The sequence below is a fragment of the Ips typographus genome, linkage group LG1 (assembly GCF_016097725.1).
Source record: "Ips typographus isolate SLU linkage group LG1, UJ_Ityp_2.0, whole genome shotgun sequence".
Lineage (NCBI taxonomy): Eukaryota > Metazoa > Arthropoda > Insecta > Coleoptera > Curculionidae > Ips > Ips typographus.
Window position 1 is genome coordinate 14,199,914 of NC_138422.1, and position 27,515 is coordinate 14,227,428.

At 34.3% G+C, this 27,515-nt stretch overlaps 1 protein-coding gene and 1 long non-coding RNA gene across 5 annotated transcripts in view; one reads left to right on the plus strand and one right to left on the minus strand.

Annotated features, from left to right (window-relative positions):
• Positions 1-27,515, plus strand: part of LOC145740331 (putative polypeptide N-acetylgalactosaminyltransferase 9) — a 118,528-nt gene that overhangs the window by 70,021 nt on the left and 20,992 nt on the right. For all 4 annotated transcript variants that reach the window (XM_081995835.1, XM_081995834.1, XM_081995836.1 and 1 more), the window contains exons 6-9: positions 5,284-5,555; positions 8,849-9,165; positions 21,769-22,021; positions 23,653-23,792. In XM_081995835.1, the coding sequence (XP_081851961.1) occupies positions 5,284-5,555; positions 8,849-9,165; positions 21,769-22,021; positions 23,653-23,792 (982 nt within the window). The remainder of the gene's footprint in view (positions 1-5,283; positions 5,556-8,848; positions 9,166-21,768; positions 22,022-23,652; positions 23,793-27,515) is intronic.
• On the minus strand, positions 3,257-3,827 carry LOC145740380 (uncharacterized). Its single transcript, XR_014181407.1, has 2 exons — positions 3,714-3,827; positions 3,257-3,492 (listed from the first exon to the last, which is right to left on the minus strand). It is a non-coding gene; the product is annotated as an uncharacterized LOC145740380 (long non-coding RNA).

The following is a 27,515-nucleotide window of genomic DNA, read 5'->3' on the forward strand; positions in this document are numbered from 1 at the left end:
GTAAAAGACACGCTCCATGTAGAACCTGGCTTAGCGTATGCAAAGTTTTCACAACTTGTAAACGTACGACCCACATTTGTTTTCATATCTAAACTCTCCTTCAAATTTATGTTTTCGCAGTCTTTGAAGTAAACGTACAGTTTTCTGGAAAATCGACTGATTTAGTCCGCTATTGGATTTAGTTTAGCGAGACCGGTAACGAGGGTGTGTTCTAGTTGTTTTCACCTACGACGGGAACAGACAAAGAACGTGCTGCATTACGTTTAGTGCTGTTTAATGTCGCGGACGTGTTCGCTTTTTGCTCGTTATTTGCGATGCGGATTTTGCGTGATTTACCTTTTCCTGTGGGTTGTCATGTCAGTAATTAGTAGGATAACTTATTTCAAACCTGCTGAAAGCTTTGTATTCAAACGCAAAACTAGGAAATTAGGATGATGTCTGTCTGATGTTATCAATAAATGTTTATTAATGTCTGTTGCAGGTTACTTAAAGTCTGTTTATGATATTTTAGGATCTATAGAATTTTGAAATTTTCCCACTTGTATACAGGGTGGGTCAAATTGATTATATAAAGGGTGGAAATGCCCAAGTGCCATATTAACTATGGTGTCCTAAATGTGTACCGCAAAAACAGTTTTTTAATTTTAATTCCCAAACAGGAATAAACTCTAACTAAAATTATTTTTCTTTAAGGTTTTTTTAAAAACGAATTTAACACGATGAAGTCTAATTTCCCCTTAAAATCAAAATTTGTAAGGGTCTGTAATATGTGTGTATAAACGTACCGTTAGGTCTTTATATAGGTTTGATTTGTCAAACCTTTTAAAAACACTTTTTTAATTTAATTGCTTGTTTCCAAACTGGACAAAAGCACATTCTCTAGAAAATGACACTAGAATCATTATAACTCTGGGATGTTTGCATTAATAGATGTGACAACATTCAGGGTGACTTTTAACACAAGATTTCTTGTCATTTTATGGAGGGAAAACTTCATGAAAAGGGTAGATTCAAAAAGATCCTGAATAGACAATATCAACCTAAATAAAATTAATAAAAATGTTAATTGAGCTTTTCTGCAAACCCTTTGTGGCTTTTACTTCTGGAATTAATAATTTTATTTGCAGCTACACTTTTAAACTGGTTTATAAAAGTTTGCAAAAAATTGTGCCCCTGAGCTTTATGCAAACAAAGTTTAAAACGAACTGAAATTGTACAGAATGTTTAAATAGGTGTGCTTTTTTGCTTTATTAAACATTGTTTGTTGTTTTACTTGTCTGAATATGAGATATCTCAGATTGAGCAGCCCTGGAATGGCATTGAAGATGTTTTAGGTCCAACTTGTTGAATATTATTAAATTTTTCTTGGTTGATTCTAATGTGATTTCTTTCATTATTACTTTTCTGCGTTGTTAATTTTCTTCACTAAAAACTAAATTATTTAACATTAAGTTACTTAAGAAAATGAGAAAAAACTACAAATAAATATTCGTCTTATTTAGTTAATAGACAATCTTAAATTTTGGTGCTCTTCAAGCAGAAGGACAAAGGCTATTCTTGGGTTTATTTTAAATCTCTTTAATAACAAAAATAAAACAAAATCAAATCCAAACAATGAACCCAAAAATTGACTCCGTGGAGCAAGAGTTTATTGGTCAAATAAAAACAAAACCGTCAATACCAATGTCAATTGTTAACATATACTGACATTTGGCAGCTTTAAACTTTAATTGCAATTTTTTTGGGAGATAACCAAAGTGAAGTTGTGGGGGAAATATTGGCAGAATCACGTGATAATTATTTAGAAAGTCGCAATATAAACATGTGAAACTATTCCGCCAATAAATCATCACCAAAATCTTTTTAATGATGTTAATTTGGCATTTAGTACAGTTTTTAGCATTCCCTATAAAGAAAATAACATTTTTGTTGTTTATGAGGGTTTCACAGCTGGAACGACAAAATGTGTTATGGTATGATTGTCAAAGGGCTAAATGTCAAAATGCCATAGATAGGCTGGTAAATGGGTAAGGTGGACGTTGAAGTTATCGCGAATATGTGCCATATTTATGCAATTCCATTAGGGCAATGATGTAGGACAATTAATCAACGCTCGTTGTCACAAACCTAGAAATCGCCTTCATAAATCGTCCGAAAGAAGATTAATCTCCCGGCGGCGCAAAATTGTCACCGGTAATAATTAATAATGAGCGGGGAAGGAGAACGCAAGTAATATCCGTAAATATGTCTTTAATTAATCCTGTTAAAACACGCTACTAAAACAGAAGTTTTGTAACGCGATTAAAAGGAAAACAGAAAATTTGCATTTAAATTGAAATCGGTCCGGCTGTAACGTAGTGGGAGCGATATGGGGAAGGAGTTGACAAACATCTTCAAATCCCTGCAGAAACTCGGAGATTTTATGACGGGAAGCTAAATTTTGGACAGTTACATTTAAAATATTCAAGGATACTGCAGTGTCCAATTCCCTGAATTCATACAGTTAATTTAAGCTGAACGCAAATAGAACTGCAGAACCATTAATCGAGTAAAGATGTCAGTCTATTATACGGAAAATTAAAGTAAATTAAGCTGACCGACAAATTTCAGAAGTTAATTTGACAGTACGATAGTTAATCTTTGTAATTTCATTACATTTTTATTGATTACGCTGTCATGCTTATTACTCATAAATGTTGCTTTTGAAATATGGTTATACTATTTACACTTTTGACAGAAGGTATTTCGTTAAATACGTTAAATAAAAGTCTAATCACCTACAATTACGGCTGACGGATACACGACTAGACCAAGTTACTTCGTTAAGTACTTAGGTATGACATTGGACTCAAAAATGAAATTTACTAAACACTTACGAAATATTAGGGTTAACATTACTAAAAGAGCAAAATACTTCAGAGGACTTACTTACAAACAAGCCGGAATTAGTACACATCCAGCTACAAAAATTTATAAGTCCATCTGCAGACCTTTACTGGACTATGGTAACATAATACTAGCAAACGCAAACGACAAAACCAAAAAATACATTCAAACGACAGAACAAATCACCTTGAGACTAATTACAAAAATTCGGCACCCAGAAAATCCTCTTTTCAACCCATCTAATGATCTACTGTATGAACGGACTAACTTAATTAAAATAACGGACCGACATCAAAAAATACAAACAAAATGGAAAAACAAAAAAGACAACTGGACAATAATTAATAATAAGTGAAATCAAAACTCAGAGTCGATCTCCACAAATATTTATTAAAAAGGTTGTTAATTGCCTAACATGTTTCGGGTGTATTCAGACACCCATCTTCAGAGGCTTAACTAGATCACTAGTCTGCTGACTGTCATTCTAAAAGGGGGGACAGTTGAACCCAAATGTACCAAGGTGGTTTTTTATTCTGCACGGGGGAAAAAACCTTGATCAAAAACCCAGTTCTGGTACAGAGGTGACAGGTTGCTCCGTTTTTTATTCTCGAAGGGGAAAAAAAACTTAATCAAAACCCAGTGTTGATGTCAAAAAGTGAACTTACTAGCTCGGTTTTTTATTCTTTAAGGGGGAAAAAACTTAATCAAAACCCGAAGAAGTTGAATGATGTAAAAACTGCATGTCTATCTGAGGAGACCAAATGGACACGAAAGGGACGTCACACAACAAAAAACCGCGGTCGTGGGTTGGAAGCCATTTTGGCCACTCCATGTCCTGCTGCACCCAAGCCATGTTGCCCTGCACGGTCACACCTCCACAGTGACAAAGGGAAAGTCGCCCTCATTTTAATCTGTTAAATGTTGAACTTGTGAGTGTCCACCGCGGTTTTTTGTTGTGTGACGTCCCTTTCGTGTCCATTTGGTCTCCTCAGATAGACATGCAGTTTTTACATCATTCAACTTCTTCGGGTTTTGATTAAGTTTTTTTTCCCCTTCGAGAATAAAAAACGGAGCAACCTGTCACCTCTGTACCAGAACTGGGTTTTTGATCAAGGTTTTTTCCCCCGTGCAGAATAAAAAACCACCTTGGTACATTTGGGTTCAACTGTCCCCCCTTTTAGAATGACAGTCAGCAGACTAGTGATCTAGTTAAGCCTCTGAAGATGGGTGTCTGAATACACCCGAAACATGTTAGGCAATTAACAACCTTTTTAATAAATATTTGTGGAGATCGACTCTGAGTTTTGATTTCACTTACACTCACTACTCCACTGTGTGCATATGGACTACTACTTTTCGGAATAATTAATAAGTTATGCCTCACCCGACAGACCCAAACCTCACGATACCTGACGCCAAACACAACTTTGACAGAACACTACCAAGACCTACATTAATTCTAGATATAAGTATTGTATTATTGAGATTGTACATACATAGAGATAGCTTATAAATAGTGTATATTATTAATCTATAATGCTGTTATTACAATGGGCAGAAAGGCCACTAGGGCCGATAGCCTTTTCTTTTGTAGAATAAAGATATATATATATATATATATAAAAGTCTAAAATAAATACGTAACAATTATTATGCTTGATGGATAGGAAGACTCAGACATGAAAGAAATGAGTTGTATTAGAGATCCTGCTATCAATTACTAGTCGTATTATTTCAGTCCTTTCGAATCTTCCAGTAATCCAATCCAATCCATCCAAAATCAATAATCCAAAATGATGAAAGTGAATAAATCGCGATAAATACGCCACTCAATAATAATCCTTACTTCAATCTGCTTTTTTGATCGGATTAACAGTTTACGATATAAAAAGGACAGTTCAATTCAAGTATCTTCAATTTGTCTAACTTTAAAACTAGCATAGTAAAATTTCTCAATTTGTCAAAGTGGCTCTAAATGTAACAATATTTTAACTAAAAAAAATCTCTCTAATACAGAAAAAATCTTGCAGTTAATATCAAATCCGGTGAAACATAAAATTAAATTTTTTTCGTTCCATCTTTCCAAAACCATGGAAAATGTCGTTGGCCGCGAAAACGTTCTGGCCCATCAATCATCCAGCACCGTGATTTTTCCGGGAAAAAGGACCCTAGAATTTGGGCCTGTCGCCGAATCTATTTATAAAAAAAACTCAATTTGATGCTTGACTTATTAAACGGCATAACGATGGAAATGAAATTAATAACCTCGACGATGAGGCTCGGGTTTATTAACGGTCGTCCCTCTTGAAAATTGGAACTGCCACTAGGGACGGGGAAATTTATATTCGTCGTGCTGTCGCATTACTGATTTTCTGAATTGATTTTTTTTATTTTCAGGTGCAAAAAACCCGGAAGATATTTGAAAAATTTGCCAAAGACTTCGGTGATCATTTGCTTCCACAACGAAGCGTGGTCGGTGCTGCTTCGTACTGTCCATTCAGTTTTGGACCGGTCACCTTCGCATCTAATGCAGGAAATCATCCTGGTGGATGATTTTTCCGATATGGACCATTTGAAAGGACAACTAGAAGACTATTGGTCGAACGAGCCTAAAGTGAAAATCGTTCGGGCACCAAAACGTGTCGGATTGATTCGTGCCAGACTGCTAGGTGAGTTTACTGATGTATGTTAGTTTAAACTAAAAAAACACTTCTCCTACGATTCCTAGAGAAAGTAAAACATTTTTTCCTCATTTGAAGGATGAAAATATCACTTTTATTCCCTAGGGAATAAGTGCCAAATTAATGCGGTGTCTCTGACATTTTCTTGACAAACATGTCTTTGGAAATAACACTCATATTTTTTCGAGGTACTATTATTGCATGCACTTTCCTCCCTTGTAGCGCTAATAACTATTAAATAAGTAGTGCCTACTAAAGTACTAAAACTACTAAAGCCTGTCATAATCCTCACGTGACAAACACGAAAATGCTTTCATTTCCATAATTCGAGAACGTATGAGAAACCGTTAAGAATTTACGGGGTTTCATAATTTATACGTTCGTGACCTGCTCTAGGTTATGTCTCGCCAGGAAAAATTGTGATTTAATATATAAATGTTTCTTTAAGTGAGGGGTGAATAATGGGCAACGACGTTACGGTCTTACGGTTGCAATCAGTTATATTGTCCCTGTTGTTGTCCACACCTACGTACCGTGAATGTCATAAAAAGTGAATATTTTTTTATGGTGATATGATGTACTCATAAAGTGAACTACGTTTATAGTTATGAATTTCTTTTTCATTTTCAATTTTATCTAAGAGATTAATGTGTAACTACAGCCTGAAGTTTAACTGAAAGATTTTAATTCTAATTTTATTACAGTTTAAAGTTAAACAGAACCTATACAAGCAAATTTATTAGTGGTCACCAAAGTTAATTTATAAAGAAATCAGTAACGAATGAAACAAACATGTTGCTCAAAATTCATCAAACCCATACAGGGCCACAACAACACAACATTGATCACTTACAGAGAGGTCTGATTATTAAATTATTGCTAAATTCGGTTCAATTAGACAAAAATTGTTAATTTAATGACAAGAAAAAGTTTCTAAATTTGGTAGAAAATTGTTCTTTCTCACTATTTCGAAAGTTTTTACCGAAATGATGAAAATAAATGAGTTGAAGTTACTTGAAAGTTAATATAGTCATATGATGGTTAAATTTAATACTGTTTTAAGTGTAATGGTTTTATCATTAATACAGTTTAGTCTAGTTTGCAAAAATTTGGCAAAGTCGCAATATTTGACAAAAACAGACACACTCATTTTAGCCCTGCTTAGTGAAAAACCTCTACCTTCGTATTTATTAACATTGTTATTTGCCTTGAAAAACTGACAGTTTGGTAATGTTTAGTAAATATTCAGTAATTTTGAATCCATTTTAACACAAAAAGAGTTGAAAGGACAGAAAAAAAAGGATATCAGATTAAAACAAATAACAACTAAAAGGCAAGAAGGAAAGAAGAAAAAAACACACACAAAATGGCGACCAGAAGTTAAAGAATATAATTTTTGAGCATAAAATGGTATTTTTACTTTCTACTAGAATAAAAGAAGAAGGATTGAAAAAGGAGAAGAAAGAAAACAGAAAAAACCACCAACTTAAATAAAAAAAATATAATGAAGAAGAAAGGAAGAAAAAAGAGTTTCCAGAAAAGAGAGAAAAAAGTAAAAGTTAATAAAAATAATTTTTGCTCAAAAGTTTAACAATATAATTTTCCAGGGTGATTATTATTCTATAGTGAGTAGTGAGATGAGTTAATACTTATCACGTCAAATAAGTAACAACAATCAACATCGAAATAAGACGCTTTCTACAGGGTGTTTCAGGTTTTATGATCAGGACTTCAGGCGTAGTTAGGAAAGCACATTTTACTCCTATAAACATATGTCTGCAAAGACTTCGTTTCCAATATACAGGGTAACAAAGTTTTAACCACGCCCGAATTCTTGATCATAAAACCTGAAACACCCTGTATAAGAAAATAATGAGAATAACGGTGTCAGTCGTCAATTTTACATGTTTTAAATTTTCGTGCAGATGTCTTGTTTTTGGTATTTTTGGTAATCTAGGTAATTTTCACTGTCAAAGTTATTTAGTTCATTTGGGATGTAACATTACATTCAGATATTTAACATTAATAAATTAATAGTTTTCCAATAGTGGTAATATTTGGCAACATCACAGCAAATAAAAATGGTTGGGTTATAATATTATAAAAGATTTAAATTGAAATTTATTATTTGTATTCAAAAAATGTGGTCGACTTTTTACGTAAAATATGAAAATTCAATTAATTTACAGTCTAGTAGTAATTATTGCACAGACCAGCAAACCAATTAAACAACAGACAAAAATTGCTTTAAAAGTTGACCGCTAGCAATGAGATTATCATCCAATTTCCTAGAAAAGAGAGCCTCAACTTAGGATAGGGTCTAAATAGGGTCAGTAAGTCTATTTCGAGTTAATGTGTACAGACAAAATGGTCCACTGCTTGGACAGATTAAAATAATGTAATTTGGTACAACCATCTGTTGTGTGGTCTGTTTGAGTAATAAAAGTATTATTATTATAGTCACATACTATTTATTATATCAACTGTCCATTTTATTACTATTACTGTCACAGTGGGAAAAGTCAAAAACCAGAAACATCACCAACAAAGTATACATTTTAGACTTCCACGTCCAATTAAACTTACTTTCCCGTTTAATTAATGTGTCAAGATAAATTCGTTAATGCAAAGTTTGCCTCTTATAATCTCGGTTCTGGAATAATCCTCGTAATTAAATTCACAGTCTGTCAAAGTGACTTTTTAATCATTGCAAAAAATATAGTATCTAGCGATAAAAAATCTATTCTTAGATGAATGAAATTATTACACTTTTTTGAAATAACTAGTAAATAAGTACGATGTTTCAATGTATAAAATACGTGGTCTAAGTGCCAATTGGATCAATTTATCTGTATTCCAGTTATTTTTTTTTCAGGCAGTGATATTATTATTAACTTTACCAAATTATTCAGTTACTTATTAAAAATTGTTAAAAAATTACAATGTTTAATTGACATTTTATAATTTTTATAGATGTCCGTAGTCCAAATAGACAGCGATATTTTTAAATGACGGGTTTTGTGAAATACTAACATTTTCACACTCTGTTCACCTCATCATTTTTGACAATTGGTCACAAGATATCGTTCAGACTTTCTACTGTACGATCAGGTGACAATAGATAAGTGACAGTCAAATTCGTTTTCCATCTTTATCGTATAGTAGCATTGATTGACATAACAACTGTCGAAACGACTCAGTCGTCATTCCAATTTACATTGATTTTCACTATAGTTTAATTAGCTCTACGAAAATAGGAAATAACTTAAAACGATTTTTAGGTTACGAACACGCTACTGGTGCGGTTCTCACCTACTTAGATTCACATTGCGAGTGCACCGAAGGATGGTTAGAACCACTTCTGGATCGAATCGCCCGGAACTCCACCACTGTGGTTTGTCCCGTAATCGATGTCATCGACGACACTACCCTGGCGTACATTTACCATGACAGTAGTTCGGTTAATGTGGGCGGTTTCGATTGGAATTTACAATTTAATTGGCATGCCGTTCCTCAACACGAGAAAAAACGGCATAACAACACCGCAGAACCAGTTTGGAGTCCCACCATGGCTGGAGGACTTTTCAGCATCGATAGGGTAAGAATATTTTACCATTTCTTCTAAATTAGATTTGCAAGTGGTTTTGTTACTTTTTAAAGAACTAGAGTTGCTACTTTAGACTCACTCCCTCAGGAATCATAGTTTAAAGTAAATAGTTCATTTGATAGACAAATGAAGAATTTCATGCACTCAAAAAACAAACGGCAAAACTTTATAACTTTTCTACTGCCGTGCGTAATTGGCACTTTTCCGCACGCAAAACAGTGCGGATAATCTTGGTTTCCGTATACAATCAGACATGAGGGAAAGTATCACTTTTCGCACTTGTTAAAAAAAACTGTTTTGATAATAAAAATATCATTAAAACCGTTATTTGGTCACCATATTAATTTTGGTAGTTAAAGTTCATTGGACTATTTTAGCGTATTTGCGCTACACACACATCACATAATTACGTTAAATAATGTATGAACTAAGTTCTATGCAATTATCAACGGTTAAGCTGTCATAATACAAAATGATGTTGGTGGGAACTAAACATGTGCTTAAATCCTACATTTGTAATTTATTTATGGAGAATAATGTTACAACGCTATTGTGGTTTTGAATGAATGTTTTCTTTGATTTGATGTCGGTCATTTCGGTTTTCTTTCATTATTTTTACCTTTTTTTAGTTAGGTAAGACCCCTCTGAAACAGCAAAATGCGTATAAAGAGCTTCTTCTTGTAGTGTCATATTGTCTGATACATAGTTCTTAAGTTAAGTAAATCTAATTTATTAGGACTGAAAAACACTTTTAGCACTTACTGACTTGGCTGACTGAAGTAAGTTTAAATTATGTAAAATCATATCAGCTATCGGATGAATAGCTTGGGATTTTAGGCAGGTTCATAGTTAGTTATGTTATAGTTAAATATATTGTACTTCAGTCTACAAGATTGAGATCTCTACCTGACTAATTATGAGAACCAGCCCCACCATCATATAAATCTCACATTAACTGTATGTCATGTATTTGATTGTGTAAAGTGGCAAAATGAAACGTTTTGAAAACGATCTGTGCCCTAATTCTTGAAAACAGGGAACGAAAGAATAGTAGTGACAGAACAGGTTGACAATGACAGGTGACAGTCACATTCTGATGATACAGCACATCACTATGTTAAATTGCTCTGGTTAGAGTTTCAAAGTATTTTTAGTAGTAAAACCTTACTTTTGTTAAAAATATTTATTTTAACCTATATTATCAAAAACAGGTGATTGACAATTTTCGAAAAAAAAAACAAGAAATTTTATCAGTTTAGTTTTGTATGAGTGATTATTGTTAGCTGCAAGCAAAATATTTAAGGTTTTTTGAGATTCTTAAAACATTTTTGACAATCAGCTGTTTTTGGCATTTCGGTAAAGTGCCACGTTATACACTTCCACCAATACGAACACCTTTGAAATGATTTTTTTGATAAGAAATTGTTTTAAATTATGTGAAAAGCAGAAATAAAATTTCTTACACTTAAGACTTACATTTAAAATGAAATAGAGTGGAGAAATAGCCCAGGCTCTAAGCTTTTTAAAAAAATTAAAAAGTGAGCAGTGGAGTTTTCAGATTATCCAATTTTTCCGAAAAATTACCGGAAATTTTCTGGAAAAAGTTATTTTTCCGGAAATTTTACATTGAGTTTATTTACTAATCTAAGTAATCATCCGATAGGTATACCAGATTAAAAGCCTTTTTTATGTAACGACGACCTAATTTGAGTTTGAGCTTGCCTTGGTATAAGTAAATAATTAATTAGAATATCTATTTTCAATTAAGCCAACTCTCAAGGGCATTATGAGAGACGTAAATGAAGTTCCGCTGGAAATACAAACCAGTGAATAATTAATAAAGTATAATTTACGATCACAGATAAATAATAATCGTATTTAATAATATGCGGGAGTTTAATTAATATAATTTGATTGTCAGTTTTCATACACAGATTTATTGAAAATACAGTGTGTTAAGGATAAGGAGGACCACTATGGAGATCTTGGAAACGGTTAGTTAGATCAATTCTTTTTAGTTTTTGAGATATTTTGAAAAAAGTGAATTTTTGGATTTTACGTTTTAATTTTTGTGACGTTAATATTGGACTTAGACTAAAGCAACAGATTTAGCAACTTTTAATGCTCTTTCAACTGGCGTCATCAGTTTTTAATTCCGACGTTTTGTAATACGGCCCTCTCGTTGCGTATTACTTGGCCCAGGTATGCTATTTTTCGACGTTTAATGGTGTCTAACTGTTCGTGGTCTTATGATTATTCTCAAGACCTCATCGTTGGTTCTTCTTGCAGTGCAGCTTGTTCATAGTGCTCACCTTCATGTCCATCCCTCCATGCCGTAAAGCAACACTGTCCAGACATAGCACTTGACAAATCTAATTCTCACGCCAAGACCGAAATCAGTATTGGTGAGCACTTTTTTGAATTTCACGAACGCACTATGGGCATTTTCAATCCGGCATCTGATTTCTGTGTCTGATTCCCAGTTTTCACACAGCGACGTTCCACGTTCCCAAATTTATTTACTCGCTCTATTGGTTGATTCCCACATGTTAAGCTTGAGTTTTGAAATTATTGTGGTTTTCAAATAATTATCATGAATTTAGTCTTCTTGGTGTTGATATTGAGGCCCATGTTCTTACTGCATTCCCCGACAGTCCCAAGCATACCCCGCAAATCCTCCATGTTATCTGCAATTAGAACTGTGTCGTCCACATAACGAATATTGTTGACCCATACACCATTCACCTTAACGCCCACGTTGCGTTCTTCTAGGGCTTCCTGAAAGATGGCTTCAGAATATAAATTGAAGAGAAGTGGGGAGAGATCACACTCTTGTCTGACTCCTCTACAAATTGGTCTTGCTTCTGTGAGATCGTTACCAACTCTGACTTCAGCCATTTGGTTCCAGTATAGGCTTTAAATGCAGCGGATGTCTTTTTGGTCTATGTCCAATCTATTTAGGATTTGGATCAGTTTATGATGTTGGACTCTGTCGGACGCCTTTTCATAATCGATGAAACACAGCATTATGTCCTTTCTCTGATCGTTGCAGTTCTGAATCAGTGCTTGTCGCAACTAATGCTTCTCTCGTGCCTAAACCTCGTCAGAATCCAAATTGTGTGGATGTTTCTTTCGCACTTTATTGATATTCTGTAGTGGATAATCTTAAGGAATATCTTCAGTGTGTGACTCATGAGGCTGATTAGTCTGTGGTCCTCACATATTTGACTTCACTATGACGTAATTTGACAGTTGGTTAATTGTTTTGTTGAATTACGTCATCGTAACATCAAATGATAATTTAACAACCCTTTTAGACGCATTTGTTTTATATATTTTTGAAATAAGAAGAAAAATCAATTAATCATAAAATATACAGGGTGTGTCATTAAAATTGTATCAACTTTGTAGTTTTTTTACTTTTGCCATTTTTATTCAAAAATATTTTCTGGTGATTTAAGACAAGTCCTAAAACTAACCCTAAAAACTGATTTACGATGGATAAGATTTGTTCAGTTTCCGATTGCCCTGGTGGTCGCAGACTAAACTAAAACGAGTCTTTACAGTATTAAAATGTATAAGGGAGACTTGCGGTGGAGCAACAATTTAACAAAACGGTTGCATCCAGTCTGACTGGAATGATTCACCCCAGAAGTAACATACTTAGACTTAAAAAGTTTATGAGGCGGCCGCCGCGCAAAACTTGAAACATAGAGAACTATGCATACATACGATGAAATTATGCAAATAATAATAAAAGTTGCACCATCCGTTGGCCTGGGGGGAAATAAACAGTTTGCACTTTATTTTCATTTAACCAAAGGCAGCGCTTCGAATATTTCTTATATTTACATAAACCGTTTAACTATCAGATTACCGTGCGCGCGTTATACCTATTCTATTGCCGCGGCATTATATGCGCGGTATATTTCATATTATTCAAGATAAACCGGCAACAAACAACATACATACACACACGGGGGTTTCCCGAGAGCTAAGGTTCCGTCTACCAACGTGCAATTTAACCGTAGCCGTCTCGTTTATCAAAATTTGTTACAGCACAATACGCTTTATTAGGCTGCTGGCTCATATATCGCATTTTAGATGAGCGAATGCGTAATTTGCTGCTCCCAAGGCCTTTTTGCATTTCAAATAACTTTAGACTCCCTGCAGCCTGTAAACTTTTAATCTAATTACTACCCTACTGTTTTTCAACTTAGAAGAAGTGTTGAGCTGGCTAAGTGTCCAAAATTGTTCAAAAAATTAGTAGAAGAATGTGTAGAAATCATTATGAATTAATTTTTAAGAAAAGAGTAGACTAATATGTTGAGATGATTGAGCTAATTGACCCAATATTCCCAGAGAAAACTAGAATAATATGTTAAAATGATTGTTCTGACTTATTGCCCAAATTTTTCAAGAGAAAGGAGAAAAGTGTGTTAAAATTATTGAGCAGGCTACGTGCCAAAAAATTTCTAGAGAAGAGTAGAGGAACATGTAGAAATAATTGTACTGGCCTATTGCTTAAAATTTTTAAGAGAATAGTAAAAAAATTTGTTCAAATGGTTTATCTGGCTAATTGCCCAAAGTTTTCAAGAGAACAGTAGAAGAATATCTTAAAATAATTGAGCTGCCTAATTGCGTAAAATTTATGATCAAGCTGACAACCATAAAATATCAAAGTAAATCTCTGGAACTATGCTAAACATGAGTGAATTTAAATATAACGGAACAATTAAAGAATGAATCTTCCAGAACCCACCAACAGGAAATTGCCAGGCGGAAGTTTAACATTTTCAACAAAAAACACTTGAAAACTACCATTGAAACTAATAGTGACAGAGAATGCACTAACATCGACAGCCCAGCAGACAGCAAGTAAAGTAAAGATAGCAATTTCAGGAAGAAAAGATGAGGGTTCAAACCATCAAATATGATAATGCAACAAGTCACTAAATTTATTATGCCCGTTTGCACAGAAATATCATTAGGTAATACTTTACTAGGGTTTCCCTAATTTTTAGGTTGCCTTAACATAAAATGTGTTATTTCAACCCTACCTAATAAGGAAACTTAAGCTAAGGCTAAGCTAAATATGTAAGAATATTTAAAATGTCTAGTTTACATTCAGGGGGTCCGTCAGGGCTGTGTGCTGTCGCCTCTACTTTTTAATGTATACTCGGAGCGGATTTTCCAGGAGGCTCTAGAAGATACAGACAGTGGGATTAAAATCAACGGCGAGTATATAAACAACATACGATACGCAGATGACACTGTAGTATTTGCGAATAGCCTTGAGAGTCTTCAGGAGATGATGGTTCAGGTGAGCGGGGTCAGTGAAAGATACGGACTGTCTCTGAACTTTAAAAAAACAAAATATATGGTTAAAACCAACAACCATCCTGGACAAGATAAGTGAAACGAGGGATCACTCTCTGGAGATCAAATGCTGAATAGAGGGGCCAGAGTTGCATTTCTGAAAATGTCTAAATTATTTAAGTGCCATGATCTATCACTGCCAACTAAGATCAGACTATTGAAATGCTAAGTTTTTCCGGTGCTGCTCTACGGGATCGAATCCTGGACTCTAACTGAAGCTTCCTGTACAAAACTTGAGTCATTTGAGAGTGGTTATTCGACGTATTTTAAGAATCCCATGGACCGACCATATCACCAACCTTAGGGTCCTAGAATGAATGGGTAAAGACAAGGAGCTGCTTCTCTTAATAAAAACCCGTAAACTGGAATATTTGGGATATAATGAGAAATAGCCAGCGGTATGACTTACAACAGCTGATTCTACAGGGCAAGGTGGAGGGGAGAAGGAGGCCTGGTAGACGAAGTATATCCTGGTTAAAGAACTTGTGCACATGGTTCAATACAACAGTAGGCCTCTTTCGTGCAGCGGTTGACAAAGTACGCATCGCCATGATGATCGCCAACATTCGTAACGAATAGGCACCACAAGAAGAAGAAGTGACCAGATTTATGGAAACATCTATGACATTGATAACTCCGAATTTGAATTCAAATAATTCATTGTCGCAAAGCGCGTTTAGTTAAAATAAAAGACACGAAGAAATAAATTTATTTGAAAAAATTTGTTTTGCCCTCAACCATGTCTACTTGGCATTTTAATATACTGAGGCCGCAAACTTGCTAAAACTTCGGACATTTTCTAGAAGCTGTCCTGATCTATAGCTGAACTATCCTAGAAGCTGTTGCAACATCCATTTCCCATAAAATCTACAATTATACTGAGTTGTCTTCCAGTGGCATAAAACCGAAGGCGCGTTAGCAGTTGATTTATGGGACTAAAGCGGTTATTACCATAAAAAATTAATAAAAGTATAAAAACAAACGAAAAAACGCATAGATCAATTCAATATTATATGTACTACAACTTACCGATCATCTGGGTATTCTAATTGTTCTTCAATTGTATCTAATATTTTAAAGAACTGTCTAGAACTAGTCAAAATAGGTCCTTTCATGAACTTTCTTTGGAAAACCGTTTTCAAAAAAATCGAATATTTCTAAAACGCATTCATTATATTTCAAAAATAGTAAATTACTAATTTTACTGTTAATTTGAGAAATAATTCCCCAACAAAAAAAAAATTCTGTCACTCTGTTGACAGTTAATTTTAGGGAGTCATTAGAGGCTCAGAAACGACCACCTAAAGTTAGGGCTCAAAGTTCAGATAGTGCAACAGAAACAGGGCCCTACCTAACTTTATTCTTAACCTAAGGCGTAGGGATCCCTAAAACCGGTTTGTGCAAACGAGCATTAAACTTAAAAGAAAAATGTCAATTTGGCATTGTCCAAAGTTGGACATAGTTAGCCATACAATTCCTTTTTGATGTTTGCTTATCTGTCAATCTGTAGTTGTGTATGTTAATTTTTCTAACTAGTATCGCAAAAACTAACCTTCTGACGACATTATTTGTCTATGGAACGTGTTCCGGTCAATTTTGATATTATCACATGGCCTCTATACGTTTGTACATATTCTGCAGAAATATAAAATTTCCGGAAATAATAGTCATTTTTTATAAAAATTGAAAAAACTGACAATTAAAAAAAAAAGTAGTTGAAGACATTAGCTGTCCATTAATACCAAACATCTAATATCAAACCAAATTAAAGTTTACTATAGTTTTCTTATTAGAATAATATTGACAATAACTTTTTTTTGAGTTAATGACTTTGAAATCAATTACATTTTGTTTCATTTCGAAATGAATACAATTCTTTTCTAGGTTATTTGGCACGTAGTGCAACTTTTGGTGTAATTCTGTCAGCAAAAAAGCCAGGCTAAATCGAATAATTGATTCGTGCTTATAATCCGTTGACTGACCCGTTTGAAACTGTTGAAAAAACGGAAAGAAAAAAAAGCGAACAAACACTGTCGCTAGGATTACGCAGCTTATGAAAGTGCCATAACTCATTGTTTTAATAAAGCCGGGTCGTAAATTATAAATTGTCAGGATGAAAAAGAGAAATATATTGTCCCACCTGCCGGTCCAGTTGCACCGCGGCATCTGCGTTTTCGGACGTAAAAATTCTACATGCATTAGATTTTGCAATTATATTTTATAGTGTCATAAAGCCGACTGAGATTTGGCTTTTGTCAAAATGGATTTTCTCTGTGAAATCGTTCTTAAAAGGCCATTAAATATTTTATGCGCTTTTTAAATGCCTTTTCTCCAGGTTACTCAAACGTGTTGTAGAGTGTGTCCATAAATATGGAATAACTATTCAGGAAATTATATTTCAGAAAAATGCTCGAGAGAGAGAAAAAATTAAATATCCAAGGTGTCCCAAAATTGAGATATGACCTTCGAGTTGACATTTTCAAATGAGAACCGCAATTTTTTATTGCAATTATGGATTCTACGTAAAGTTCTGGGTATTTTTCATGTAGCATATCCTATGTGGATATTCAGCTGTTTTCTAGAAAATAACAGCTGAAAAATATAACATGTTTTCATGAAAATAGTGTTTAATAAAAAAAGCACTAATTATTTAGTTAATTAAATGTTCAAACTGACACCCTTCTTGTGTCTGGCATTATCCCAAACGATCGATAAATTTACGCTGGACCCTATTTATGGTTTCTTGACTAATCTTAGCACACTCTCTTAATTCTAATTTTTAAGTCATCAATTGATTCAGGTTTAGTTAAACAAATTTTTTGAGATGACCCCACAAAAAAAATCCCATGGATTGAGATCAGGAGGTCTTGGAGGCCATTCAATTGATCCAATCCAATCCATCTATTGGGAAATGCTACTTTGTTAAGATATTGTCTAACGTGTATTGCATAATGCTGGGATGCACCGTCCTGCTGTAATGAGGTAACGAGGGATATAATAGTCGCGGGAAACTTGACGAATGCTACATGCTGTATGTGGATTTTCTTCCACAGATAATAAAACATTTAGTTTTTTATCTTCGTTTATCGTAAGACGTCCATTTTTTGACTTATTTTCTACAGAACTCGTATCTCAAAACTTCCTTTCAATTTTACTAACTACTGACTGGTTTATTGGCTTTTCTGGATATTTGTTATTAAATAAAACACACACCTCATCATGAGTTCGAATTCTATCGCCACACCCAATCATCATCAGAATATCAATTCTTTGTGTTGATGATAAACGCATTGTAATATTATTATTTATTTGAAATAAAGTCGCAGACAAATTAGAAACTTCAAAATGAATGAGAATGGCATTGCTATACGGTGAAAGTTTTTTTCAACATTTATTTTTTTGAAAACAGCTGTATATCGACAGAGGATATGCTACTTGAAAAATACCCAGAAATTTACGTAAAATCCATAAATGCAATAAAAAATGGGGGTTCTCGTTTGAAAATGTCCACTGGAAGGTCGTATCTCAATTTTGGGACACCTGTATATCTAATTTTTTTTCTCAAAAATTGCTCATCTAAAAATGATAACATACGTGTCCGAGCATTTTTTTGACAGATATCTCCCTAAGTTTTAATCGAATTTATTCCATACTTTATGGACACACTGTAAAAAGTATGATTTAAAAATCACATGACACCATGATTCAACGTTATGTGGTTGGATCATCATGGACAGGACAAACGGAAAGGAAACGGAAATCAGTTATTCTTAGTACTAATATTAATACTAAAATTAAATTTTGTTTTATAAACTAGGCTTAACAAACAGTTTATATTCAATGACAACTTCCAGTTCTTCACCAGAGACCACTTTACAGTTTCCTTTGCTACACCCTGTTCATATTTTGTATCAAGTTTTCCAACCAGATACGATTTTATAAACTGTTAAAAGTTTCGTCCGCAGATTGAATCAAACCAATAATTCAACTGAAATTTTCCGCAGAAATTCACAACGTTCGTGCATATTATCAGTTGGAAAACACACGTTTCAAAACTTAATCCGGGGCCAGTATTGTTTGTTTTTCATTCTGACACCGGCAAAAGCCCGGGTAAGCCCCCTGCCCGGTTCCGAATTAACTTTATACATCAATGCGGCCAACTTTTGGCTTAAACGCGACGCCCCATTTTGTAGCACATAAATTTAAAAGTTTGCCCCGTTTTAGGATCCGAAAGTTTTCCGCTGTCCGAATGGTGAATCGTACGTGTTACGTGTCCAGGGTTATTGTAGGATTTTATAAATGAGATTTTATGATTGGGCGTGGTGGCGTGACTCCGGTCCGAACATCATTAGCTAAATTGAAAAATAATGTTGTTCTGTTCCTCTGCAGGTTTGTCTTTTTTTTGCTTTTTCTGTTGTTTTCCTGCTGTGCTTTACGTGATGGTTACGTGAGATATTTTTAGTATTATATCATACCAGTCATTCCTGGTTTTTATTTAATAAAATTATTAGTAAATAAAATTGAGATTTGTGTTATTTTTTACTTTTTTTTTTACTGTACTTAATTAAACTGACAGACAGCCATTCTGTATCTTCATTATGTTAAACTGCTCGTCAAACAGAATGGGACAGCAACAATTTTGGTCATTTTTGAGCGGCTGTTTCTTCAAATTGATTCACTCGATTTTAACATCTTTTTGTGGATTAAATAGTATATTCTATATTAAGAGCGGAAAGTAGATATTTGCCGCTTGCACATGGAAATTGCAGCTTGAGGCGAAGCCGAACGCTGCAATCATGTAAAAGCTGCAAAAGTACTTTCGGCTCGAAATATAGACGATATTTTTTCGACGACTGCTGTGGGGTGGAGTAGAAGGACAATTCACATCATTCTCGTAGCTCGAACTCATTGTCACCTATAAATCACTTTGACGGAATGGCTTTATTTCAAACAGGTATGTCAAGCGTGGTTATGGAAACGCCGAAAAAGTTGGTGGGTAGATTGTTAGTAGAAAGCGAAAACGCTCTAGGACAGAAAATGATTCACTTTCTGTACACGTGCGGCAAATAACCACTTTCTGCTTTGAAATGGAAGCGTACATGAGGTAGTTTCATCAGTAGTCGAAAAAAGGTATTTTCTTCCTTTTTCTGATGATCTAAATGATCTTTTTGCCACGGATCCGAGTATAAAATTTTGAGTTCAAATTTGGTCTAACGCCAATTTTCGCCATTTTTTTTCTACGACCCTTATAGAAAATAAATTTTTCCTCCCTCATTTGAGAGATGAAACTACCTAGGGAGTGAAAGTGCCACCAAAGAAACTGAAAGTATTTTCCTCCCTAGGGAGGAAAAGTGCTACCAGTAAAAATCACACTTTCTAAAGACAGTTTGTCACTTTCTTGACAAATTGACAAACACATATTATTAACATAGTAATTAACTGCTCCTTTTTTTCATAAAACATAACATTGATTGTAAAAAGAATTAGATGCGCAACGCTGGACTAAACTGCTTTTGGCACACTTGAACTTTGAAAATTGTTCGCGGGAGCAAAAGTTGCACTTTTCTCCCTAGTTGCGCAAATAACTATTGAATTTCACAATAACCTTAATCGAGTCGTGTGGTCAATATCTCTAGACGTTTTCGCCAGTTTGGTGATTAAGATACAAATTTTATTGCAAAATTTAAAAAATGGGGTTATTTTTACTTCTCTTATTTTTAATTTAACCATTTCTTTAAATCTTTTCTGGAAAAAGAAAGGGATTAGCAAGGTTACACTTAAAACTACCCAATTTAAGTGAAAAGCTGCGTTATAAAGGGTGACCCAAAAAAAATCACATTTTTATTATAAATCTTGGCATTTTCAGTGATTTTAATGGAAAATAATGCTATTAATAAAAAAGCACACTATTTGTTTAATGATCCAATTCATATATCTAGACGTTTTCACCAGTTTGGCGAGTAAGGACCGTTTATAAAATTTATTGGTAAATATCAAATATCGTTTTTATTTTTATATCTTTTGCTTTTGCTGAAGAAATACGGGATAAGCAAAATTACCCTTAAAACTAACCAATTTAATTGAAAAAGACTAGTCCATATTCCCACAGTGGAGTAGTAAGTGTAAGTGAAAGTAAAAACACAGAGTTAAACAAGAGAAGTAAAAATAACCCCATTTTTGAAATTTTGCAATAAAATTTGTAAACGAATACACAAAAAAAAATGGCGTTACTTCAAATTTTTCATTTACTGACTACAGCTCAGTCACACCCCGTATACTCGGATCCGTGGCAACTTTAAAAAAGATCATTTAAATAAACAGAGAGAGCAAAAAAATAACATATAATCCTTAAAAAAATTATTAAAATCGAGTAAATCCATTTGAAGAAACTTTGCTGTCCCATTCTTTTTGATGAGCAGTTTAGTTTAGTTACAAAGAATCAATACTCTCTTCAAACTGGCAGACTAATTATTAACTGCTGATGGTAATTAACCAGAAAACTGACTGAAAAGCGGAACAGCTCACAAAACAGAAAAATCACTAAACAAACCGCGCCTATCCCATTAAAACGAGTCAGGAATTCGCTGAAGATTGTGTTGTTTTGCGCCATGCCGACATTCCTGCAGGGTAGAGATATGCATTATCTAATGAAACGGGGATGTCTTAATAAAGCTAATAGCTGTAGCCGGGTTGCACTTGAGGTCAGGGTAATATATAGTCCGTTGCGGGGGATGTTTGTCTGATGCGAGCCGCGGGGTGTATACGTTAATTCCGCAAAAGGGATAAATCACTCTTAAAGAAGCTTGGGTTTTGCGTCCAGGGCCGGGTTGGGACTAATTATTTCCGAAACAACCGCGGGCTCTCTAAGGAGGGTGCAGGGATTTTAATGAGTTCGCCAAACAAAAGCTGAATGTCGCGCAATTTTTGTCTGGTGTTGAGTTCAAAGAGGGAGCGTGACAGTAAAAGACACTACAATTTAGTGAGACATGCATATTTTATTCGCTTCATATAAATAAAACTCAAACCTACACAAAAATTCCATTTTATGCAGGGTTGGATGTTGAACAAATGATGAACAAGGGAAGGAATATGTCAATCAGTAATCAAAATATTAGAATGGTCAAATTAGCAGACTAAGGCCGAGAATCAACCCAAAAAAAAATTAAATTTAAAATCCCATTTACCTTCTTGTATAAAAAATAAGTCTTCTTTCAGGAATTTTTCAAACAACTTGGTACCTACGATGAAGGTTTCGACATCTGGGGTGGAGAAAACTTGGAACTATCCTTCAAAACGTGGATGTGCGGCGGCACTCTCGAAATAGTACCTTGCTCTCACGTGGGGCACATCTTCAGAAAGAGGTCACCGTACAAATGGAGGCAAGGAGTTAACGTTTTGAGGCGAAATTCCGTGCGTTTGGCTGAAGTATGGTTGGACGAGTATGCCAAGTATTACTACCAACGAATCGGTAAGACTTTAACATTTAGTTTTGATCATGTCTTACGAATAAATAACATAAAGCAAATTTAGGCTATTCTCATTTGCCTACCATTGCAAATAGCAAAATAGTTTAAGTTTTTCAAGAGATTTTGTTGCTTGACTAGGTATTTACATGCGTCCTTATACATGCTACCGTCATTTGATAAATGTCTAGTTTAGATTCAGTTATTTGCCGAAGGATTTACCATTATCCAAACTCTATGAAAGCGACAAAGATGTAAGTACTTTCTGCTCTTAGCACGCTTTTGTAGTATTTGTACCGTCCTGTAACTCAGGGTTCAATTCTCAATTTTTTTTATTGTTGAAGGATGAATTTCAGCTACTTTAGAGTTACTGATAGTTAGCAAATGACACTTTTTGATAACTCGGTCAGCAAATAATCAGTTGAAGTTCTAAAAAACTGTCACTGTTACTCTACAGTTTTGAGAGTTTGAGACTGAAAATTAAGCAATTTAGGCTTTTCAGCCCCACAAATTTGGGTAATAATAAATATTGATATTTTTAACCTTTTAACAGCACACATATGAAATTTTGACAGTGTCGTAAATTGACAGGTGCTTGACAAAACTGTCAAATTTTGCCCAGCAAAGGTAAGACTCATGATTTACGAACAGCTTTCTAGCCATAATCGAATTAAGGAACGTTTTTCGCTTCATAACAGATATTTTGACGGTTGTCACGTGACTGTTTAAATAAACACTGTTTTAGGAACACGTGCCAACGTTCATTGCCACGTGAAAACTGTTAAACTTTGTCCGGAAAAGGTAAAATTCACTGTTTTGAACAGATTTTTTGTAAGCAATACAGCTAATCTGCGTATTCCTGCGTTGTTTGTTAGCGTTGAATGAATTTTGATAGATGACAGCTGTCACGTGACGTAAGAAACATATCAAAGTGTCACGTAGGCGCACAAATGTTAAATTTGGATTCTATTGAGGTGTAAACACAAGGTACAACTGTTTTGCATTTGATAGTTTCATGGCACTGCTGAATGAGTTTTAGTAGTAGACTACTGTCACCTGACTATAAGCTACACTGTGACGTATCATTAAAATATAACTGTCAAATTTAACGTCTTGTACTGTCATTTAATGTTACAATTGTTAAATTTATCTCCACATAGTTACGAATAACAATTTGCGACTTTAACTATTTGACATTTTTTAGTTTTGCGGCACTGTTTAATGAGTTTTGACAGTTTGTGACAAGCCTGTCATTAAACGTCTGAACTAGCTATAGTTCAGTTCGCCAAAGTGGTCCACGTTTTCCAACCAGATGAATTAGAAGCTTCTCGAGCGTCTACGTTTGCTAAAACGACTGAATCAAGAGTTTTGACTTGGCGTGTCTGGAATGTAATTTTCAAGCATTTCCACGTGTAGAAGGTGTTTTAGAGTCTGAAAAACTTAAATTTTTTCGGTTTGTGAAGGTTTGGAAGGTTGTTGAACATTCCTGTTTACCTGAATTGTCGCAATGTCCATACTTTTCATTGCATTTTTGGAATCTACATAAAATGTGTGTGCTGTGGCACTTAACAAATGCCTAAATTTGCTTCATGCCAACGGTAGACACAAAATTATCTGGATGATTTGTTTGTTATAGGACACGACAAAGGAGATTTTGGAGATGTTAATGGCCGAAAGGTGTTGAGAAGTAGGTTGGGGTGCAAAAACTTCCAATGGTACTTGGACAACATCTACCCGGAATTGTTCATCCCAGGAGATGCCGTCGCCAATGGAGAGGTAATACCGCAATATTTCCGTTGCATGCAATTTGAATTTATGCGACTTTTGCTTGGCAAACTGGGAGATAGCACTGCATTTTATATTGTTTTAAAACAACAATAAAAGTCGGCACGTAAAGTAGATTAAAAGATACTTCCTGACTTTCGCCGAGTTGAAAACAATCAATTACCTGTATCAGGAGTTGTGTTTTCTGCAAAAATGTCTTCTATTCCGGTATTTTTTTCTCTACGGATTTATACTCGACTTTCAGACGTGATGTAATCTAAGTTTGCACGCAAAATTCACGTAGCTTAAGTCTCATTCGATTAAGAATTAGCTTTTGTTGCCGAAATAAATTGAATTCGTCAAGAAAAATATCGGATTCCATTCGAAATATAGTGGTCTAGTTTTAACAAACCTCTAGTGTGTTTCTTAAAGCGTGAAGTTCTGTTTCGAATTTCGAACGCGATAGATGTCTGGAGAGTGACCGCCTCAAGTGAAATCCAATTTAGCAAACTCCTAGCCTTAATCCGTTTATACTGACTATTTTAGGTAAAGCACGTTTGAATCAAGTTTAAAACAGTATATTTTGCTTAATGGCTTACAGTGGCGAATCGTGTTTATCACTAAAAAGTGATTAATACGGGATGATCATTAAAATAAGTAGGCGAAAATATCTAAACAGTTTTTTTTGTGTTTCCAGCGTTGTCACATCTACTAAAAGCGAATAACATACATTTTTTTATTTAAAATTGATTTATATTGTTTATTGTAGACAAGTTTTGTCTTAAACAGTTCACTCTATAAACTTTGTCGTTGGATATTGCCAAATTTTACATAGGCTGTGACGTCGTTTAACAGTTGGTCACATGACCACTGTAATTGATATTGTCATGATTATTTTCATCCTGAAGATGAGATTTACTCAAATCTCCCTCTCCTTCTAGTTGCATGATAATATCGTCATAACTGGCATCAGATTCACCCTGACCATTCATTCTAATATTCTAGTAAATAAAGAAAATTTAAATAAATAAGCTTGAATAAAAATTCTATTATAGGGACGCCAAGTTATTTTTAAGGTAAATAACTAAACTTATCTAACTTACTTTCTGAAAAAATCCTGCTTCTAAATATATCATTGAAACTACAAATATCTTTAATACAAAAAATTACAAACTACTTACAACTAATACTCTTCGTCAAAGAGTCCAAATTGTCCAAAATAAACCGTCAGTTGTCCAATCTTCTTCTTTTCCGTTGAGGTGGCTTTTTAACTGCAAAGGCTGTATCTCGGTAACAGCCGGGAGGCCTCCTCGGTTATCGATTTAACCACTTCTGGAATAGGTCCTCTATCATAATCTGCTCCATGTCATAACGTGGACTAGATGGTACAATTGCTGGTAGCACTCGGTATTACACTCAGTAACTTCCGTTCCGGAAGGAAACAGCTTTCTAAGATCCCCTGATCTTCAATAGTCTGATTTTTGCTCGAATTTTTTAGAAAACTGACTTTCCAGCTCTCATTAAAAGTCTCTCTTGACAATCAACAACCAAAAACAAAAAAGCCTTTTTTCCTTTTTTCCTTTTTACCTCCACGTACCACCTTTTTCACCTCCTTTGAAGTTCATCAAGTAATACTGTTAATTTTCTTAATAACTACATACAATCCTACTAAAACTAACTATAATGGTAAACACTTGACATCCCTACAAAAATGTACCTTTTCTATAAATTAAATAAATAAATTTTCTTTATTTTCTTGAAAAAAAAATCCTTATTTTCAAGACAATATCTTGTGATCTCTTTGGCAGACTGATACATGTTACTTATGATCTTTATCCGTTGCTTTAGTTTCAAATTTAACTGTTGTTCTTTTGGTTTTGTGAACACCCTGTATATGTTCAATCGTGTTGCAGTTGGCACGAGGTGAAAGAGCAGTTCAATATGAACATTTTGGGCTTTTTACAGTGGCTGAAGCCCCTAAAATAACGGAGATACGAACTTTTCAAAATGTTGATCCTTTTTTCAAAAAAAAATTAGATATCTCGGAAACATTTAGAATTATGTATCAAAAAAAGAAACATACTTTGTGATTTAAAACGATAACATTATACCTAAAAGTTTTTCAAATAGGATTTTACAATTCGTTTTGGTATTCTGTTCTTATTTGGCTCTTCATTTTTCTTACATACCAATATTATTCAAAATATTGTCCTAAAAGCCACCATTAACTATCAATTATTGAACATTTCTGTAAGGAGTTGAGCACGAGTCGTCACTGTTAGCCAAAAGGACATTAATAAAACAAAGTTTTTGGACTAGAAAATGAACTAGTTTTAATAAACGGACAGGCCAGATGCTGTGCTCAAAAAGTTTACAAGCACGATTGAAATAAATCTTGATTTTTCTGCCATATTACAGGAATGTTTTGCGAAATGCTACGTACATTTTCGAGTAAATTACACTTCTCAGTTGTGTTCTCACTTCTTCAAGAAAACGTTGTTTACTCTTTGCTTAAACATGGAGAGTTTTGAGTCATTTCTCGAAATTTTTTCCAACTTGGAAAATCGCAATTATAAACTCGTTTAATTCCTTATGGTATCTAAACTCGACATAACTGTAGCGCGGGAAACTCGTTAATTTAATTGCATAATTTTTTACTTGGAAGTTGAAAAGTGTGGAACGTTTGATGGAACGAACGTGTTTTCAAGTTTTTCCGGTGGCAGCGGAAACGCCGATGATTGTTGGGAATTCTTTATGGGACGTGCCGGATAATCGAGCCATTTCTTACCCCCCTCTCGGTTAAAGTTGCCCACGTTTTCTCTATAGCGTCAAACGAGGAAAAAAGACCACGAAGAAATTAGCTTCAATAGCCATAAGGGGACAGTTTCATTAATTATGATTATTAAACACCTAACTAAGGTGTGGACAGTGACATTTTTTCAACGAGGCTGTAGTGTTTTTTTTTTAGTACTAGTTTTCTTGGCTTCTCATTTTGTCTGTTGAGTTGAGCAGCAGGAAGTGTGCTGTTTTCTTCGATTAATGATTTATTAATTTTGACGATTGTACAATGAATTATAGTACAATATTAATTATATTAAATTGTTGTCAAACTCTAAAATAATAGGAAATTTTTTATTGCTCTAAACATGCCTTATTTGGAGAAACATTTTCATAGAAAAGATATTTGAACTAAAGCGAGGTTGCTCTACAACTCTGCGGTGTCAAAATTCCAAAATTTCCACCATTGATAACTGATGTTAAAAGGGTTTATGGTGAAAATATTGATCCAAATAGCAATTTTTTCTGCACGATAATATAGAAAAACGTTACAAAGATGCTCTTGAGAGATCGAACCAATCCGAACGAGTTATTATTAAAAAGCAGTTTGAAATTAAAGTCATTATTTACGGTGCGGCTTTCACGAGTATATCCGCATTTATTCCATGAATATTTAAAATAAACATTTATTGTGGCCGTTCACTGTTTGAATAACAATGACGGCCAAATGAAATACTGGATTTCGTTTTCGAATTGACCGTCCGCTCTGTATTTTTCCCTTATTTTATTATGGCTCGCGTTTTGTTCAGTTTGGTATCGACAGCAGTTTGAACAGCAAAAACTTTCAGTCATAATTGGATGTCAAAATGTTTGTTTTCTTTATTACAAGTCGCCAATTTCAAAAAAATAATCAAAACTTTACTCTGAAAATTTCAGTATATTTGGAATTATTAATTT